The sequence below is a fragment of the Taudactylus pleione genome, unplaced genomic scaffold (genome assembly GCF_031769625.1).
Source record: "Taudactylus pleione unplaced genomic scaffold, aTauple2 ptg000373l, whole genome shotgun sequence".
Classification (NCBI taxonomy): domain Eukaryota; kingdom Metazoa; phylum Chordata; class Amphibia; order Anura; family Myobatrachidae; genus Taudactylus; species Taudactylus pleione.
The window spans coordinates 3,599,041-3,617,330 of NW_028284774.1; the positions used below are offsets into that span (position 1 = coordinate 3,599,041).

The 18,290-nt window shown below is 45.2% G+C and overlaps 1 protein-coding gene across 4 annotated transcripts in view; it reads left to right on the plus strand.

Moving 5' to 3' along the window:
* BTBD8 (BTB domain containing 8) overlaps nt 1-18,290 on the plus strand; it is a 153,462-nt gene that overhangs the window by 62,655 nt on the left and 72,517 nt on the right. For 2 of the 4 annotated variants that reach the window (XM_088444894.1, XM_088444895.1), the window contains exons 8-9: nt 9,185-9,273; nt 9,436-9,538. In XM_088444894.1, coding sequence (XP_088301020.1) covers nt 9,185-9,273; nt 9,436-9,538 — 192 coding nt within the window. Of the gene's footprint in view, nt 1-7,329; nt 7,400-8,664; nt 8,744-9,184; nt 9,274-9,435; nt 9,539-18,290 lie in introns of those variants that run through there. The other 2 variants (XM_088444897.1, XM_088444896.1) reach the window with 2 other exon arrangements.

Below are 18,290 nucleotides of genomic sequence, written 5' to 3' on the forward strand. Positions count from 1 at the left end.
GAAGCTCTTGATTTCCTGGTGGCTCCATTTGTATTAGATGAAGTTGACTCAGCTATCTCCTCATTCCCTGCTACCAATGCTCCCAGTTGTGATGGGATTCCTGTAGAGGTGTATAGGAAATTTAAGGGATTTTTTTATTCTGCATCTACTGGAGACTTTGAATACATTGTATGAATGGAGTTCATGTCTGAAACTATTATTATAGTGCTTGCTTAGCAGGGCAAAGACCCCAATTTACCATATCCCTTCTATCCACCGATGTAAAAGTTGTAACCAAAATTCGGGCTATACGTTTAAATTCTGTAATTACTACCATAATATACCCGGATCAAACCAGTTTTATGCCTGGAAAGTCTACAGTTCAAAATCTTCAAAGCCTTTTTTTTTTTTATTAGTTAGAGGAGTGACCTAAAAGAACCGGAGGTTGTGGTGGTGTCTCTCGGTGCTGCCATAGCCTTCGATTCGGTTGAATGGAACTACTTTTGGGAGGTCCTGCGCAAATTTGTGTTGTCTGCTGGATTCAGTGACTATACTCTTCCCCAGCAGCCCATGTTTCCATAAATGGCTATACTTCGGGCCATTTTTCTTTTGCCAAAGGTGCTCATCAGGGCATGTCCTCTCTCCTGTGCCCTCTTTCCACTTGCTATTGACCCTAACATGTCTTCTGCGTACTGCCCCTCATATATGTGGCCTCAGGGCTGGGGTAATTGAGGATGTTTTAGCCCTGTATGCAGATGACATGCTCTTATTTTTGGAGGATGCAAATGTGTCCTTGGATACTATGCTGAAAATAGTTAATACATTTAGTTGTTTCTCAGGTTTACTTATTAATTAGGACAAATCTAGTATATTTCCTATTTCTGGTTGTCTCCCCTTAACTAATCCTGCCCACTTCAGTGGACTTTACAATTTAAATATCTTGGAGTTTGGATTGATCCTCAACGTAAAGATTATTATCTCAAAATATTGATCCCATGACTTCTAGTTTTAAATTGAGGGTTCATACATGGAAGAAATTGCCTCTCAAAGTTATAGGGCATATTATTCTTTTCAAAATATAAATTCAGCACAGAATTTTATATCTTCTACAGAACTCCACAGTCTCTATCCCCAAAAAGGTATTTTCTACTTCAGGGTCCATAGGGTATCCACAGGATACCTTGGGGTATAGGTGTGACGTCAGTCGCAGGGCACCAAAGAGTTAAGCTTTCAGCCTCCCAGGATGCACTAGGTCCCCCTCCTATACCCCGCCCCTGGGCCAAGGCACCTCAGTTTAGTTTGGTGCCCGGCCGGAGTCGGGTGCACCTGTTGGAGTGGGGGCTAGAAGAGCCCCTGAAGCTTTTTCTTCATGCAGCTGTGGCTGCACATCTGGATGAACAGCATGGACAGTCAGTCCTGACGTCCATGCTGTCTTCCCTACACCCCGCCGGTACCAGAACGCCGGTACTGATCCGGGGATGCTGGTGGGCGTCTGGGGTCACAGCTAGCGGTGACCCCAGATGTTCCGGACCATGGCCGGATTCAAGGGGGACAGAGGTAAGCAGCGGGGTTCCGCGGTGGGTCCCCGCTGATCACATGGTCCTAAGTCCCCAGGCAGGGGGCTCCCTGGGGACTGGCTGCAGCGTGGAGCCAGGCGACCAACCTGCGCTTCCACTACCCCCTGGGACAGCGGACCGCAGCAGAGCGGTAGCGCTGCGGCGTCCCAGGGGTTAAATGCATGCCAGGGGAGCGCGCCTTCCCTGTCTCACAGCCGGCGCCTCCCCCGCTGCACACAGCCCTCTCTGCACTGTGCTGACTGGTCCTGTGTCAGCGCTCCTCCCCCAGGCCAGCTTCTCTCTGCTCCTCGGCGGCCATCTTCTCTGCAACGCATGGTGAACGCTGCTGGAAGTCTGGAAGGAAGCATCGTGGTCTGGGTCCCCCCGCATACCTCTCCTCCGCTGTGGCTCAGGTCTGTGTATGCAGCGCTGTGTCCTACCAGGCCCTGTGTCTGTGTAGTTGAGTGATCAGCGCTGTTAGTGCAGGAATTGTTATTTCTCTGCATTGTATGTGACTGTGCTAGCGCTGCCTGTAACTTTTCTTCTCTAAACTGTCAGCTTTATTACTGTCCCTGTTCTTTCTGCTAAAGCCCTTGCGGTGCGGTGCTGCAGGGTGGTCTCTCGCCTATTTAATACTTAATTGGTGAGAGAGGTCACATACGTGGTGCCATCATGTCTGAAAGTGATTTTCCCCTCCGGCTACAGTGTACCACGTGCAAAGTACCGTTAGCGGAGGGGGAGGGTAGCGCGGAGGGCCTTTGCCGGCAGTGTTTGTCCATGGCGCGGCCTATTACGGTTACAGCACCGGTACAGGAGCCGCCCTGGGCTTGTTTCGCTCAGGCGTTAACAGCTTTAGTGGGCCAGTTAGCTCCGCAGCCCGCGTTTACTCCGATGGGTTTGTCCCAGCAGTCTGTGGTGTCGTCACCCATGCAGGGGTTCCCACGACAATTGGTGGTACCCCACAGTCTCCCTATTTCCCCGCTCCCGGGTTCTCAGGAGCCAGCGTGGGTTAACTCCCTGACGAGTTCTGTACAGCACTTGTCGGATGTGTTGCAAGGGGAGTCTGTGATGCGGCCTCATAAAAGGCCGGTGGCGTCTCTGTCCGCTCCTTATGAGGATGACGAAGGGACGTCTGATGATGGGGAGATTCTGGATCCTTACGATCAGGAACCTTTCCATACTAAGGACGCTGATGCTAAGTCCAAAGTATATATTCCTGGACTTATTCGGGCGGTCCGCACAGCCTTGGTGATTGAGGACGAAGTTCCCCCAGCGGCTAAATCTAAGTATGCCTTTTTCAAAGATGTGAAGGGCGATGCCACAGTCTTTCCTCTTTCGGGTCAGTTGGTGGACCATTTAGAGGAGGCGTGGAAACAACCTGGCAAAAGATACCAGCCGCAGAGACGCCTGGCGGTGGCTTATCCGTTCGCGGATAATTATTTTGCTAAGTGTGAATCCCCTCCACAGGTGGATTCTCACGTGACCCGTCTTGTCCGTAGTGCCACATTGCCGATGCCATCCATGTCCTCCCTTAAGGATGCTACGGACCGCAAGGTAGAAATCTGCCTGAAGTCTGCTTATTCCCTTGCAGGGGGGGCAGCACGGCCGGCTATGGCCATTTGCTGGGTTGCCAGAGCGATGGAGCGCTGGGCGGATTCATTAGAGGCTTCTTTTGAATCCGACTGTCCGGCCGAACAGGCGGAGTTGATTGGCAATCTCCGTGATTCGGCCACCTACATCAACGAGGCGGCTCTAGACATTAGTACTCTGGTGTCTAGAATTTCTTCAGCAGCGGTAGCTGCTCGTCGCACCTTGTGGCTGCGATCCTGGAAGGCGGACGCAGATCCAAGAAAGGTCTGGAAGCGTTGCCGTTTACCGGAGAAGTTCTCTTCGGTCCGGATCTGGATAAGATTGTGGCCACGCTGGCGGCAGCCAAATCTGCTTGTCTCCCGTCGGCCGCTGCTCCTTCTGGTTCTGGACCATCGTCCTTTCGGTCATCTAGGGCCCAGGGCAGGCCCAAACCACAGTCGTTTCCTCGACAGGCTGGCCCTAAGAAATCGGTCAAGCCCCGGAAACAGGCATGGAGTACCAGACGTCCGGCCCCCAAGCCAGATGACAAGCCTGCGGCCTGACGGTCCGGGTCTCCCCTTGGGGGATCCCAGGGTGGGAGGCCGCCTGCTGCAGTTCTCCCGGTGTTGGTCGTTCACTACGACAGACACTTGGGTTCTGGAGGTGGTCTCTCACGGGTACGCCCTCTCCTTCCGGCACAGACCCCCGGCTCGATTCTTCACCACGGGTCTACCATCAGACCGGAACAAGGCTACGGAGCTGCGGAAGGTATTGCACACTATGCTCCAGGCTGGAGTTATAGTGCCTGTTCCATTCTCCCAGAGGGGCCAGGGTTTCTATTCAAATCTTTTTTTGGTACAGAAACCCAATGGGTCATATCGTCCGATTCTCAACCTCAAAGCACTCAACAAGTCTTTGCGGGTCCCGAAGTTTCGGATGGAGACCCTACGGTCCATCATTCTGGCGCTGGAACCTGGGGACTACATGGTGTCATTGAACTTACAGGACGCTATGGCGGTCATGGCGGCTTCTCTGCGGCTGCAAGGAGTCCGCATGTTGCCGTACTTGGACGACCTGTTATTGGTGGCAGGATCTCCAGAGCTCCTGTTACACCACTTGGACCTGACCATTGCACTGCTGCAATGGCACGGCTGGCTAATCAACTGGCAGAAGTCCACTCTAATCCCGTCTCGGAGGATTCTGCATCTTGGAGCCTTATTGGACTCGGGACAGCAAAGGATCTTCGTGACGGAGGACAAGATCTCTGCTTTACAGTCAAGGGTGCGCAGTTGTCTGCACAGCCGCCGGGTGTCCTTACACTCGGCGATGAGGTTACTGGGCTCCATGGTGTCGGTGTTCGACATGGTGGAATACGCCCAGTTTCACTCCAGACCTCTGCAGCACCTGATCCTGTCCAAGTGGAACGGGCTGCCTCAGTCTCTGAAGTTCCAGACGATTGTGCTCACCCCGGAGGTTCGCCTGTCCCTTGCGTGGTGGTTAAAGACGACCCACCTCAACAAGGGACGTCCGTTCTGGGTTCCAAATTGGGTCCTGTTGACAACGGACGCCAGTCTTCGGGGCTGGGGAGCAGTTTCGGGTCCACACTTGTTCCAGGGCAGGTGGACACCGACAGAAGCGGAGCTTCCAATCAATATCTTGGAACTCCGTGCGGTCTTCAATGCTCTCCTGCAGGCACAGCGGTTTCTCCAGGGTCACCCGGTGCAGGTCCAGTCGGACAATGCTACCACCGTGGCCTACATAAACAGGCAAGGAGGAACTCGCAGTCGGGCGGCTCTCGTAGAGGTCTCTCGGATCCTGGTTTGGGCGGAGCGCAATCTTCCGGCCATATCAGCGGTCTTCATCCCGGGAGTGCTAAATTGGGAGGCAGACTTTCTAAGTCGCCAGGACGTTCATCCAGGGGAATGGTCCCTGCACCCGGACGTTTTTCAACTACTGGTGGACAGGTGGGGTCTTCCAGAAATCGACCTCATGGCGTCCCGGCACAACAACAAGTTGCCGGTGTACGGGTCTCGCACAAGAGACGAAGGGGCGTCTCTGGTGGATGCTCTGTCCGTCCGGTGGACGTTCAGGTTCGCATACCTGTTCCCTCCGGTCTCCCTTCTTCCACGGGTAATCCGGAAATTCAAACAGGAAGGAGGGACGCTCCTGTTGATAGCTCCCGCGTGGCCCAGACGGCACTGGTTCTCAGACCTTCAGGGTCTGTCCGTGGACAGTCCTCTGCGGTTGCCGCTACGACCGGACCTTCTGTCTCAGGGTCCTTGTCTTCACCCGGACCTGACTCGGCTGTCTTTGGCGGCGTGGCTGTTGAGACGGCCATGCTGAGGTCCTGGGGGTTTTCCAGCTCTGTGGTGCGTACCATGTTACGAGCTCGGAAACCGTCTTCCGCGAGGATATACCATCGCGTGTGGCATATGTTCTTCCAGTGGTGTCGACCGAGAGGTTATGCACCGCGGGAGTTTCGTCTGTCTCGGATTCTCGCCTTCCTGCAAGCGGGACTAGATCATGGGCTTCGCCTTGCTTCTTTGAAGGTACAGGTTTCGGCCCTATCTGTCTGGTTTCACCGTAGGATTGCTACAATCCCGGATGTGCGCACCTTTATGCAAGGTGTTCTCCGTATTCAGCCGCCCTTTGTTCCACCTGTGGCGCCTTGGGATTTGGCTGTGGTCCTGAGGGCTCTCCAAGGACCGCCGTTTGAACCACTGGGCTCAGTGGATATTAAATGGCTAACAGCTAAGACTGTTTTCCTTCTGGCCGTTGCTTCAGCCAGACGTGTTTCTGAGTTAGGGGCTCTTTCTTGTAGACCCCCTTTCTTGGTTTTTCATGGGAACAGGGCAGTGCTCCGCACTCGGCCCAAGTTTCTTCCCAAAGTTGTTTCCCAGTTTCATGTTAACGAGGAAATAGTTGTTCCGGCCTTTAACTCACCGGGTCTTTCCGTGGGTGAGGCCTCTTTGGATGTTGTGCGGGCCTTAAGGACTTATGTTGACCGCACTTCTTTGTTTAGGAAGTCGGACGCTTTGTTGTCCTCTATGGCTTCTGTAAAAAGGGTTGGCCTGCTTCAAAGCAAACTTTGGCAGCCTGGATCCGTATGGCTATTTCTGAAGCTTATCTTCATGAAGGCCTACCGGTCCCTCCTTCTCTGAAGGCTCATTCCACTAGGTCTGTGGGTCCTTCGTGGGCAGCTCGACGTGGTGCCTCGGCAGTTCAGATCTGCAAGGCTGCTACGTGGTCTTCTGTCCATACCTTCGTGAGGTATTACTGGTTTGACACCTTCGCCTCTCAGGATGCTTCCTTCGGGCGGCGGATTCTCCTTTCTGCACAGGAGCGTCCCCACCCTTAAAGGATACTGCTTTGGGACATCCCCAAGGTATCCTGTGGATACCCTATGGACCCTGAAGTAGAAAATATGAGATATGGTAAGAACTTACCCTTGTTATCTCTATTTCTACGAAGTCCATAGGGTTCCACAGGACTCCCGCCCTGTCGCACCTGTGCTGCAGATGGGCTTTGCTCTGGTCACCGGTTTTCCGTCTCCCTCTGGTGAGAATGTGATTCTTGTATGTGTCCAGATCTTTGTTCTCTCTCTTCCTTCTCCTCCTCCGGCCTATGGCTTGGTAACTAACTGAGGTGCCTTGGCCCGGGGGCGGGGTATAGGAGGGGGACCTAGTGCATCCTGGGAGGCTGAAAGCTTAACTCTTTGGTGCCCTGCGACTGACGTCACACCTATACCCCAAGGTATCCTGTGGAACCCTATGGACTTCGTAGAAATAGAGATAACAAGGGTAAGTTCTTACCATATCTCATATTTTCAGGCATTGAGAGCATTCTGTCTCCATTTATATGGGGAGATAGGTCTGCTCAGGTGGCCATTAAAACTCTAAGGCTTCGGGTGCTTTAGGCCTCCCTAATCTATGTATGTATTATATGGCCTCTCAGCTGGTCCACTTATCAGGATGGGTATCTGGTGTTCGGAATCATAGTTTAATAGTTTTTTAACCAAGCGGGTGGGGTTCTCTTTCTCCTTTTCTGGTCTATCTGCTTCTGGTTTTCGTCCTTTACTTCGACAGGCCCTCTTTGTCTGGCGCTATGCTCACACTTCGGTCAGATTTTGATGAAGACTCTCCCCTATGGTTAAATAATTCATACCCTGAACTATTTAAGTTTTCATTTGATATCTGGATTGTGTACTCCCTGGGTCAATTATATAAAGAGGGTGTTTTTAAATCCTTTCTACAGCTGCAGGAGATATTTGGTTTCCATAACACAGCCTTTTACAGGTAATTACAACTGTGCAGTACAGAACCAATTTGGTAGTCTTCCCTAGTCCCCTGTCCAGTTAAATCTATGGTTATGCTAGCCTTAATTCCAGTTTTCTGCCAAGCTTTCTAGATCCCCTTAAACTTAAGTGGGAAGTTGACTTAGGCTATTTCCGACGATCAATGGCTGCAAACTTTAGGCTCTATTAAATTTACTACCCCTTATATTCTGTATCAGCAGGTTTTTTTTATGTTCTGCATGGGGTATTCCACAACCCACTTTCCCTACAGCATTCTGGTATGCGTTTGGATACCTACTGCTCAAAATGTGGGACAGCAAGCTCCGATTTTTGGCATTTGTTATGGGAATGTATGGTAGTGTTTCCCTTCTAGTTCAAAGCTTGGGAAGATATTAGGTCAACAGCTTATTCCCTTCCTCCATTGGATCACAGGGTATGTTTCTTTGGTCATGACCTTGACAAAACACACTCGTTGATGCTTTACAGTTTTACTTTATGCCTTACAACTTTAGCTATAGTCCATAATAGGAGAACATTGTTTGTAACTGACCACCCTGATATTTTTAGGTGGAGAGCTCTGGTTAATGATGTCGCCAATCATGAAAGATACTTATTTAAAAGTCACAACTCCATGTTCAAGAATCCTAAAAATGGGATAGATGGCGCCTCTCCAGATTGGGCAGAGGAACTGACGCCTTGCCGCTCCCTTAATGCAAATAATAGTAATTTTTAGTTACTATGATGTGGCGGCAATTACACATTGTATTTTAAGTGTTATTTATATGTTTACTCATACTAGTATTTAAAATTCTTTATACAGTGTATATGTATACAGCAATTCGTTTTGTTCAAATTATGCTGGCAAATTATATTTAGCTTTTTTGTCTTTGTGGCTTATGTTATCTCCGACTGCATCCAGCTCTGTTCTATATACGTATAAGTTCTGTTTTTAATGATGCCTTGATACAATGACGTAAATGTTTTGTATGTAATGCTCTAAAATTAAAACAAAGATTACGCGATTTAAAAAAAAAACAAAATTGACTGAGGTACTAATTAAGTCACCTGTGCTCAAGCATGGATATCCTTAAAACGTGAACTGTAATGGTGGAATTTGCCTACCCTCCAACATGACCCCTTCCACCAGGTACAAAATGCTCTTCTGGACTTTCCACCTAATTTATGATTGCAGTCACCTGTGTTAAACTAGTTAATTGGTGAGAAAGGTGTTTAAACACAGGTGGCTGCAATCTTAAATTAGGTGGAAATTCCAGGAGCAGAGCATTTTGTACCTGGTGGAAGAGTTCATGTTGGAGGGTCTGATTTTGGGAACCTCTGACATTAGGTAAGAAGCCGTGCTTTACATGTAGACTATGCAAAGGTTTTATAGAGATATTTGTGAGATGCTCATTTTACATTAGAAGTATAACTGGTTTTATAAATACCTCAAATGTTATTATACAGTATATGTAACCAGAATATGCATCCTCTCTGCTTTGCTAGTAAACATCATGTTAGGGGGGTGTTAAACTTTAAGAACTACAGATGGTCTTTGTTTCCTTCTAACAATAAACATTGTTTCCTGAAAAAACCAGTAGGAAGGAAACCATTGCATGAACACTTTTGTTTGTGAACATATCAGAAGAACAACAATATTTGTTGCAGATAGTGTTTACCATATCAATATTGTTTGGCTATTACCTCATTAATATTTCAGATGCATTGTTATAACAGGACCCTGGTTAATTAGTCTTTTTGTTAAAATGCTTTTCCGTTTTTGTTTCAGCCTGTAGTTGGAATGCAGCAGTCGGTGTTAGAATGTCTCTCTATTGCTTATTCCTTGGGGGAGGAACCATTATATACCTCATGTATGAGGTAAGTACACAAGGACATCTCAAAGCACTGCCATAAATGATCCATTTGATGTTATGTTTAGGTGTAGTATGTATCAAGGTGTCAGTTGACTTATTTATTTAAATGAAAATAAGGCATATATTATTTATTACATCGAAGAGTGACTATTTTGTGCTTAATTAGGTGGATTGAAAAATATTTTGTGAAATGTTGGTCTGAGAGAAGCTTTGCCAATTTGCCTGAGGAATTACAGAAAAGCTGCTTCACCATTTTGGTTCAGTCACTTGTGAGTATAAATTAGCTCATTTTATCTCTATTGTCTATCTCTGTATCCAGCAGCATTGTTTTGCTGTAGGGGGGGCGAGGGGGGTGTTGTTTAAAGTTTCTCTTTGGCAGTTCATGTCATGCATGCTTGGATGCTTTTGGGCTACACCAGAAGATGAGGTTTTCTAATATATTAAATTGGACATAGGCAGTGATGCGTGCAGATACTGTTGAAACGTAACAAAATCTGTCTCATATCCTATAAACACTGCTAAATCCTTTTGTGTTGTTTTGTAAGGCATTCTGCAAGCATCAGGTACTGCAACAATGTGCTTCAAATAACTTATGTAATTGTGCAACATCATAGATGATGTCAGTTTTGCTTATCTAGCAACTCACTGTTCACTGGATTAACCAGATTAACTATGCTTTTATTTATTTATTCAGGCCAAATTTAAACCCTGACAACTCTGTCATAGCCTTTTTTTGTTTTGATTCTTATTTTTTATGTATTTATAAATTTTTATTTTTTTTTCTGTATGAACAAAATTCGCTCTACACCAGTCATGTAATTTTATGACTGGTGTCAAGTAGTATGTGTAGAGGAAATGGTCCCTTTGGAAAAGTTGACGTTGTAGTATCATGCTCTGTAATGTAATTTTGAAAGAAAAAATCTATACACTTTTTAATTACAAATGAACATAATTACATAAGTATTCCCCTATTTTGCTAAAATGCAGCTAGACCCTGGTACAATTATCAGGGGTATTCAATATGAAAGGTTAACTTCCCTGGCGAAGTTAACGTTTCATATCGGAGTTTTTTTCTGCGTAAAGGTATGGTGCGCGCTCCCGCTTATCCCCGTATTCAAAATAAAATTAACGAAAACGGGAAACTCCGAAGTTGGATTTGCGTAAAGTTACGAATTTTTCCTTAAAATAATTGTAAGACCCCCCTAAAGTTGTAAAAACATGGGGGAACACTATGGGTACCCCAGTTTTAGCCTTTAATTGAAAGTCGGGGATTTAAATAGCCGCAGCAGGTGTTTTTTTTCCGACATTGAAAAAGTGATGCAGAAGAGCACTTAGGTTATTTTTTTCGTTTTTTTAAGTGGTCCCATCAAATTTGGGGTACATGAAAATGGGTACTAGCATATTTTTAAGTCCCTAAAGTCAGTTTTTAAAAATTCTGCATTTGTGCACCTGCCGCTATAATTCTATTCTAGAAAACATCTGCCGCATACTTGCAGAATAGCCCTGAACCTATTTCCCTATTGTTTAACAATTTTTTCCCTTTTTTTTTTTTTTTTTTTTTTTGCACCCCAATTTTTACATTTTTTGGGGTGTCCCTATTTTTTTTTTTAAACTTTTTTGACACAGTTCTTTTTTAAATGTCAATCTCAGGGGTGCAGGCAATTTTTTTTTAAGCCTGCACCCCTAAACCCCAATTCTGCACTTTTTTTCGACACCTATTCAATGGTGAAAAGTTATCCCCGTTTTTTATCAAAGACTTTTCAAAACTGCGATAAGTCTTTGAAATTGAATACGGTGTAAAACTAAAACCAGTGATATTAACGCAAAAACCGATGTTATCGCACCCATGTTGAATACCCCTGTGAGTCTTCAGAGTTCTCGCAATTATATTGATTGACATCCACCTGTGTACAACTGAAGTGTTTTTTTCTTTCTCTCTCCCTCTCGCTCCCCCACCCCCATCAATAAACTAAAAAATATTAAAATTTTCTACCAAATAAAAACCTTCTTTCCTGAATTGAATCCTATATTTTCCTAGTTAGACAAAAAATGCAAAGTTCTTCCCAGTGAAACCAACAAATATCAAGCATAAAAACTAATTCTCAAAACCTTCCTGATATCGAGAGTAATGAATATTGTTTCTAATTTTTGGTTTTATAGAATATTTTATGCAAGACCATTGCAAACAGCTATCTGATATCTTTGGTTAGATATATTCTATTGGAGGTACCTGTAATAGAGGAAATCACATTAAGCAAGTATACTGTAACAATTAGATATATATATTTTTTAATTTCAACAATGGAAACTGCGCACACGAGTTTTTTTTACAACAATATATTATTTTATATTTTAAATGATGCTTTTTTTTTTTTTTTTTCAAATGAATGCAGTTACAGCATAAAGTTTTCATATTTGCAAACAGGAGGAGAGACAGATTTGCCTGTCAGTAGCCATATCACTTGGGGTGCCTGAGAGACGGTGCAAATGCACACTGACGATAACGGTCGACTTGGTGTGCTAGTTACAGTACATCGGATTGGCTGATCGCATCTGAAGCTTTCTTCATTGCTTGTGCTTATATTATGTTATTTTTGGGGCAATATTTTGTTATTTTTATTCATACACGAGAGAACATTTTAACTTCTATGTTTATAGGGTTGTGTTAGGGTTGTGTTTTTCTGTTTAAATCAAGCCTAATATTGAATGCAATTTTCGCTTGCAAAACAAATATTAACTAGCTTTTCTTGTGCTTTGGACTCATTTGTGTATACATGCATCTGGGTGAAGTATGCCTAACATGAACCTTGTGCATACGCTACTGCTACCGAGCTGGATGCACCTTGAGGTGCCAGTCGCTTCGGTATTGGAATAAATGTTATTTTAAATTTTTAGAGTTGTGTTCAACTCGTCAGGAGACCCCTTATCTTCAGAATTCTCTATTAACTACCTCCGGCTAAGTGATAATATATTGCAACTATAGGTGCTGTGATATAGTTGTGCTGGCTTAGCCACTGACCATACCTTTGCATGATGCACATATCAGACATCCGAGGAAGTGGGGGGGGGGGTAAACTGAGCACTCACGATCATTTAAACAAGTTGGCTTTTAATGTATACACATGATGATAAAGCTCTTCCCTCTACTGTCACTGTGAGAAGTGCTGCTACACTAGGTGACGTGGGGAGTATAGACATATTGCTACAAATTATGAAAAAAAAAAAAAAAAAGCCTGTACCCAGAAAGCCTGAAATCCTAATCATCTGCATAGAAATAGAATGCAAATCCATCAGTTGCACACTACTGTACACTGCAGTGCCAAAATTCATGGGATAGCCGTATAAACACTTGTGCTTCAAAGTTTGTGAACCCTTCAGAATTTTCTATATTTCTGCTGAATTTTGGCCAAAAACTACCTCAAGTTTTCACACAAGCCCTAAAAGTAGATGGAGAACCAAATCAAACAAATGAGAGACAAAATTAGACATGCTCATTTGTTGAGGAAAATTATCCAATATCACATATCTGTGAGTGGCAAAAGTATGTGAACCTTTGCTTTCAGTATCTGGTATTGACCACCTTGTGCAGCAATAACTGCTTCTAAACGTTTCCGGTATTTGTTGGTTCTTCCTGAACATCAGCTTAGAGGAATTTTACCCCATTCCTCCGTACAAAACAGCTTCAACTCTTATGTCGGTGGGTTTCCTCCCATGTACTGCTTGCTTCAGGTCCTTTCACAACATTTTGATGGGATTAAGGTCAGGATTTTGACTTGGCCATTCCAAAACTTTAATTTCATTCTTCTTTAACCATTCTTTGCTTGAATGATGTGTGCTTTTGGTTGTTGTCTTTCTGCATGACCCACGTTCTCTTGAGATGCAGCTCATGGACAGATGTCCTGACACTTTCCTTTAGAATATTCTGGCATAATTCAAAATTCATTGTCCCATCAATGATTGCAAGTCGTCCTGGGCCAGATGCAGCAAAACGGGCCCAAACCATGATTTCACCACAACCGTGTTTTACAGATGGTATGCGGTTTTTATGCTGGAATGCAGTGTTCACCTTTCTCCAAACATAAGCTTCTCATTTAAACCAAAAAGCTCTATTTTGGATTCATCTGTCCACAAAACATTGTTCCATTAGTCTTCTGGCTTATCCAGGTGATCTTTAACAAACTGCAGATGGGCAGCAATGTTCTTGTTGGAGAGCAGTGGCTTTCTCCTTGCAATCCTGCCATGCACACCATTATTGTTCAGTGTCCTCCTGACGGTGGACGCATGAACATTAACATTAGCTAATGTGAGAGAGGCCTCAAGTTGCTTAGAAGTTGCCTTGGGTTCCTTTGTGACCTTGCGAACTATTAGACGCTTTCCTCTTTGCGTGATCTTTGTTGGTCTGGAATTTCCTCCATTTGTACACAATCTGTCTCGCTGTTGATTGATGAAGTCCAAACTCTTTAGAGATGGTTTTGTAACATTTCCAGCCTGATGTCCATCAGCAACTCTTCTTCTGAGGTCCTTAGAAATCTCCTTTGTTCGTGGCATGATACACTTCCACAAATGTGTTGTGAATATCAGACTTTGATAGATCCCAGTTCTTTTAAAAAGGTAGGTTGTCCACTCACACCTGATTTGTCATCTCATAGATGATTGAAAATACCTGACTCTAATTTCACATTCAAAATGTCTGCCAAGCCTAAAGCTGTATACACACACAACAATTTTGTTACCAATGATTTTATGAACGATTTTCTGTCCGATTATCTGTCAGATTTTTTAAAGTGTAATGAACGATTTTTTGAACTACAAAAGATTTTTGTAACTTCCCTTAATGAAAATCGTTCAGTTGGTCAGTCAGAATAAACTACAAACTGGAACGCGCATTAACGATAATCGTTCATCGTTATAACTCAGAAACTAAATGATTTTTCCAACAATTGAACGATAGCGACGTCGTTCTAGTTAAATCGATAAAAAAATCGTTACGTGTGTATGCACCTTTAAAGCTGCATACACACACAACGATTGAGTTAATAAACGATTTTCTACCTTGAAAAAATTAACTAAAATCGTTTACTAAAGTTGTTCATTTACTATGTTCATTTAAATGTAATGAACGATTTTTATGAACTACAAACGATTTTTGCATATTAACTTGATGAAAATCGTTGAGTTGACAAGTCTGACTGAACTACAAACGTGAACGCGCATGAACAATAATCGTTCATCATTTGACTCAGAAAGTGAACGATTTTTTCAAACGATTATCGTTAAATTATATCATTTAACGATAATCGTGTGTGTGTATGCACCTTTAGGTTCACTTTTACCACTCAGATATGTGATATTAGATCATTTTCCTCAAATACAAAAATGACCATGTTTAATTGTTTTTGTCTCATTTGTTTGATTTGGTTCTCTTTATCTAATTTTAGGACTTGTGTGAAAATCTGAGGTAGTTTTAGGCCAAATTTCAGCAGAAATATAGAAAATTCTGAAGGGTTCACAAACTTTCAAGCACCACCGTACTGTGACATATTGGAAATGCCCAGACCTGCATTAGTTGTAGTAAAAAGCGCTGCTGATTGGAGGCCCTTTGGCATGTGTTGTTTTAACAATTTAATAATATATACAAATGGCCATAGATAAAACACACAAAAGTAAGACACAAAAGAAATTGCATGAATAATAATATAAAATATACTTCTACAATATCAGGTTTGTATCTGAGCATGTGGTTATGAAGCAGCAGAAATATTAGCAAGCTGCCAACATCTCCACAAAAAATTTGCTGTGGTATCGAAGTAAAAATCTAAAATTTTATATATATATATATTATTTATTAGGGGTGAGCGAGTTCGGATCTCTGAAATCCGAACCCCCCCCGATCCGAGGCAGATCCGAGTCAGGCTCGACTTTTCCCGCCTGACTCGGATCTGAAATCGAGGCAAAACGTCATCATCCCGCCTTCCGGGTCTCGCGGGTTTTGGATCCTATATAAGGTACCCGCGTCGGCGCCATTTTCTCACTCGGCTGTGGACAGTGAAAAGGGAGGGTGGGAGTTAATGCTGGCTGGGCTGTGTAGTGTAGTGCAGAGTAGTGTTGTGCTGTGCTGTGCTGCTGTTGTCCATAGGGGCTGTGTCCACTACTTCAAAGTCCATAGGGGCTGGCTGTGTTGTGCTGTGCTGCTGTTGTTAATAGGGGCTGTGTCCACTACTTCAAAGTCCATAGGGGCTGGCTGGACTGCGTTGTGCAGTCAGTTCTCCATAGGGGCTGTGTCCACTCCAAAGTCCTGTGCAGTGTCCCAGTCCTAAAGGGGTGCTGTAGTGTTGTCCAGGGGGTGCTCTGTCCATCAGGGGTGCTCCCCCCAAGTGTTAAAAAAATAATATTTTTTCTGTGTTTGTGAATTGTGTGCGCAGTAGCCGCACGTGCATCAACAAAGGAGCAGCGCCAAGCGTGCGCCTGTGTCCCATAAGTAAAGAGCCGGCTGGCTCATTTCTTAAAGGGTGGTGTAACCCACAAAGTGCACTACTCTCCAGCAAAAATAAAAAAATATTTTCTGTGTTTAGCCGCACGTATATATCAAATCGATATAACATAAATGGAGGACCAAACTTTCTCCGATAAAAATAAAATAGAGAAAGATCAAGAACCACTTCCTCCTAGTGCTGAAGCTGCTGCCACTAGTCATGACATAGACGATAACATGCCATCAACGTCGTCTGCCAAGGCCGATGCCCAATGTCATAGTAGAGGGCACATACAATCCCAAAGTTCAGGAAAATGACCTTGAAAAAAACATTTAAATCATCTGAAGAGAAACGTAAACTTGCCAATATGCCATTTACGACACGGAGTGGCAAGGAACGGCTAAGGTCGATCCCTAGTATGTTCATGACTAGTGGTTCAGCTTCACATGACGATGGAAGCCCTCCTCCCACTAAAAAAATCAAGAGAGTTAAGCTGGCAAAAGCACAGCGAAGAACTGTGCTTTCTAAGAAGATATCACAAATCCCCAAGGAGAGTCCAAGTGTAGTGGTGGTTGCGATGCCTGACCTTCCCAGCACTGGACGGGAAGAGGTGGCTCTTTCCACCATTTGCACGCCCCCTGCAAGTGCTGAAAGGAGCACCCACAGTCCACTTGCTGATATGCAAATTGAAGATGTCACTGTTGAAGTACAACAGGATGAGGATACTGGTGTAGCTGGCGCTGAGGAGGAAGTTGGCGAGGAGGATTCTGATGGTGATGTGGTTTGTTTAAATCAGGCTCCGGGGGAGACAGTTGTTGTCCGTGGGATGAAAAAGCCCATCATGGTCATGCCTGGGCAGAAGACCAAACATTCCACCTCTTTGGTCTGGCAATATTTCTATCCAAATCCGGACAACAACTGTCTTGCCATATGTACCATATGTAAAGGTGGAATAAGTAGGGGTAGGGACGTTAACCACCTAGGAACATCCTCCCTTATACGGCACCTGCAGCGCGTTCATAATAAGTTACTGTCAAGTTCAGAAACTTTGGCTAAGACCGTAAGCAGTCCAGGGACACCTAAATCCCGTTGTCCTGTTGTATCCAAGCGCCTGCAAACCACACCGTCAACTCCCTCCTCGTCAATTTCCTCCTTAGTCAGGATCGGAAGTAGTCCTGCAGGCCATGTCACTGGCATGACTGACTCTCCTATCCGGGATTCCTCCGGAGGATCCTGCATTGCTACGCCTCCTGCTGCCGCTGCTGCTGTTGCTGCTGCTGGGAGTCGTTCATCATCCCAGAGAGGAAGTAGGAACACCACTACTTTTACTAAACAATTGACCCTCCAACAGTCCTTAGCGAGGAGGATGAAGTACGACAGCAGTCATCCTGAAGCAAAACGTATAACTGAGGCCTTGACTGCTATGTTGGTGTTAGACGTGCGTCCGGTATCCACCATTAGTGCAGTGGGATTTAGACAATTGATGGAGGTAGTGTGTCCCCGGTTCCAAATCCCATCTAGATTCCACTTCACTAGGCAGGCGATACCGAGACTGTACAGAAACATCAGAAAAAGTGTCCTCAGTGTCCTGAAAAATGCCGTTGTAACCAATGTCCACTTAACCACAGACATGTGGACAAGTGGAACAGGACAGACTAAGGACTATATGACTGTGACAGCCCACTGGGTAGATGTATCACCTTACGCAGCAACAGCAGCAGCGTCACCAGTAGCAGCATCTCAGAAACGCCAGCTCGTTCCAAGGCAGGCTACGCTGTGTAACACCGGTTTCAGTAAGAGGCACACCGCCGACAACCTCTTAGAGAAACTGAGGGAAATCATCGCCCAGTGGCTTACCCCACTTAGACTCTCCTGGGGATTTGTGATATCTGACAATGCCACCAATATTGTGCGGGCATTACATCTGGGCAAATTCCAGCACGTCCCATGTTTTGCTCACACAATAAACTTGGTGGTGCTGAATTTTCTGAAAAGCGACAGGGGCGTGCAGGAGACGCTTTGGGTGGCCCGAAAAATTTCTGGCCACTTTCGCCATTCAGCGACTGTGTGCCAAAGACTGGAGCGCCAGCAAACACTCTTGAACCTGCTCCGCCATCACCTGAAGCAAGAGGTTGTGACGCGGTGGAACTCAGCCCTCTATATGCTTCAGAGGATGGAGGAGCAGCAAAAGGCCATACAAGCCTATACATCCACCTATGACATAGGCAAAGGAGGGGGTATGCACCTGACTCAAGCGCAGTGGAGAATGATTTCCGTGTTGTGCAAGGTTCTCCAGCCCTTCGAACTTGCCACACGTGAAGTCAGTTCAGACACTGCCAGCTTGAGTCAGGTCATTCCCCTCATCAGGCTTTTGCAGAAGCAGCTGGAGAAAGTGAAGGAGGAGCTAAGACGGAGCGAGTCTGCTCGGCATGTGGGACTTGTGGATGAAGCCCTTCATTCGCTTTGCCAGGATTCCAGGGTTGTCAATCTGTTGAAATCAGACCACTACATTTTGGCCACCGTGCTCGATCCTAGGTTTAAAGCCTAT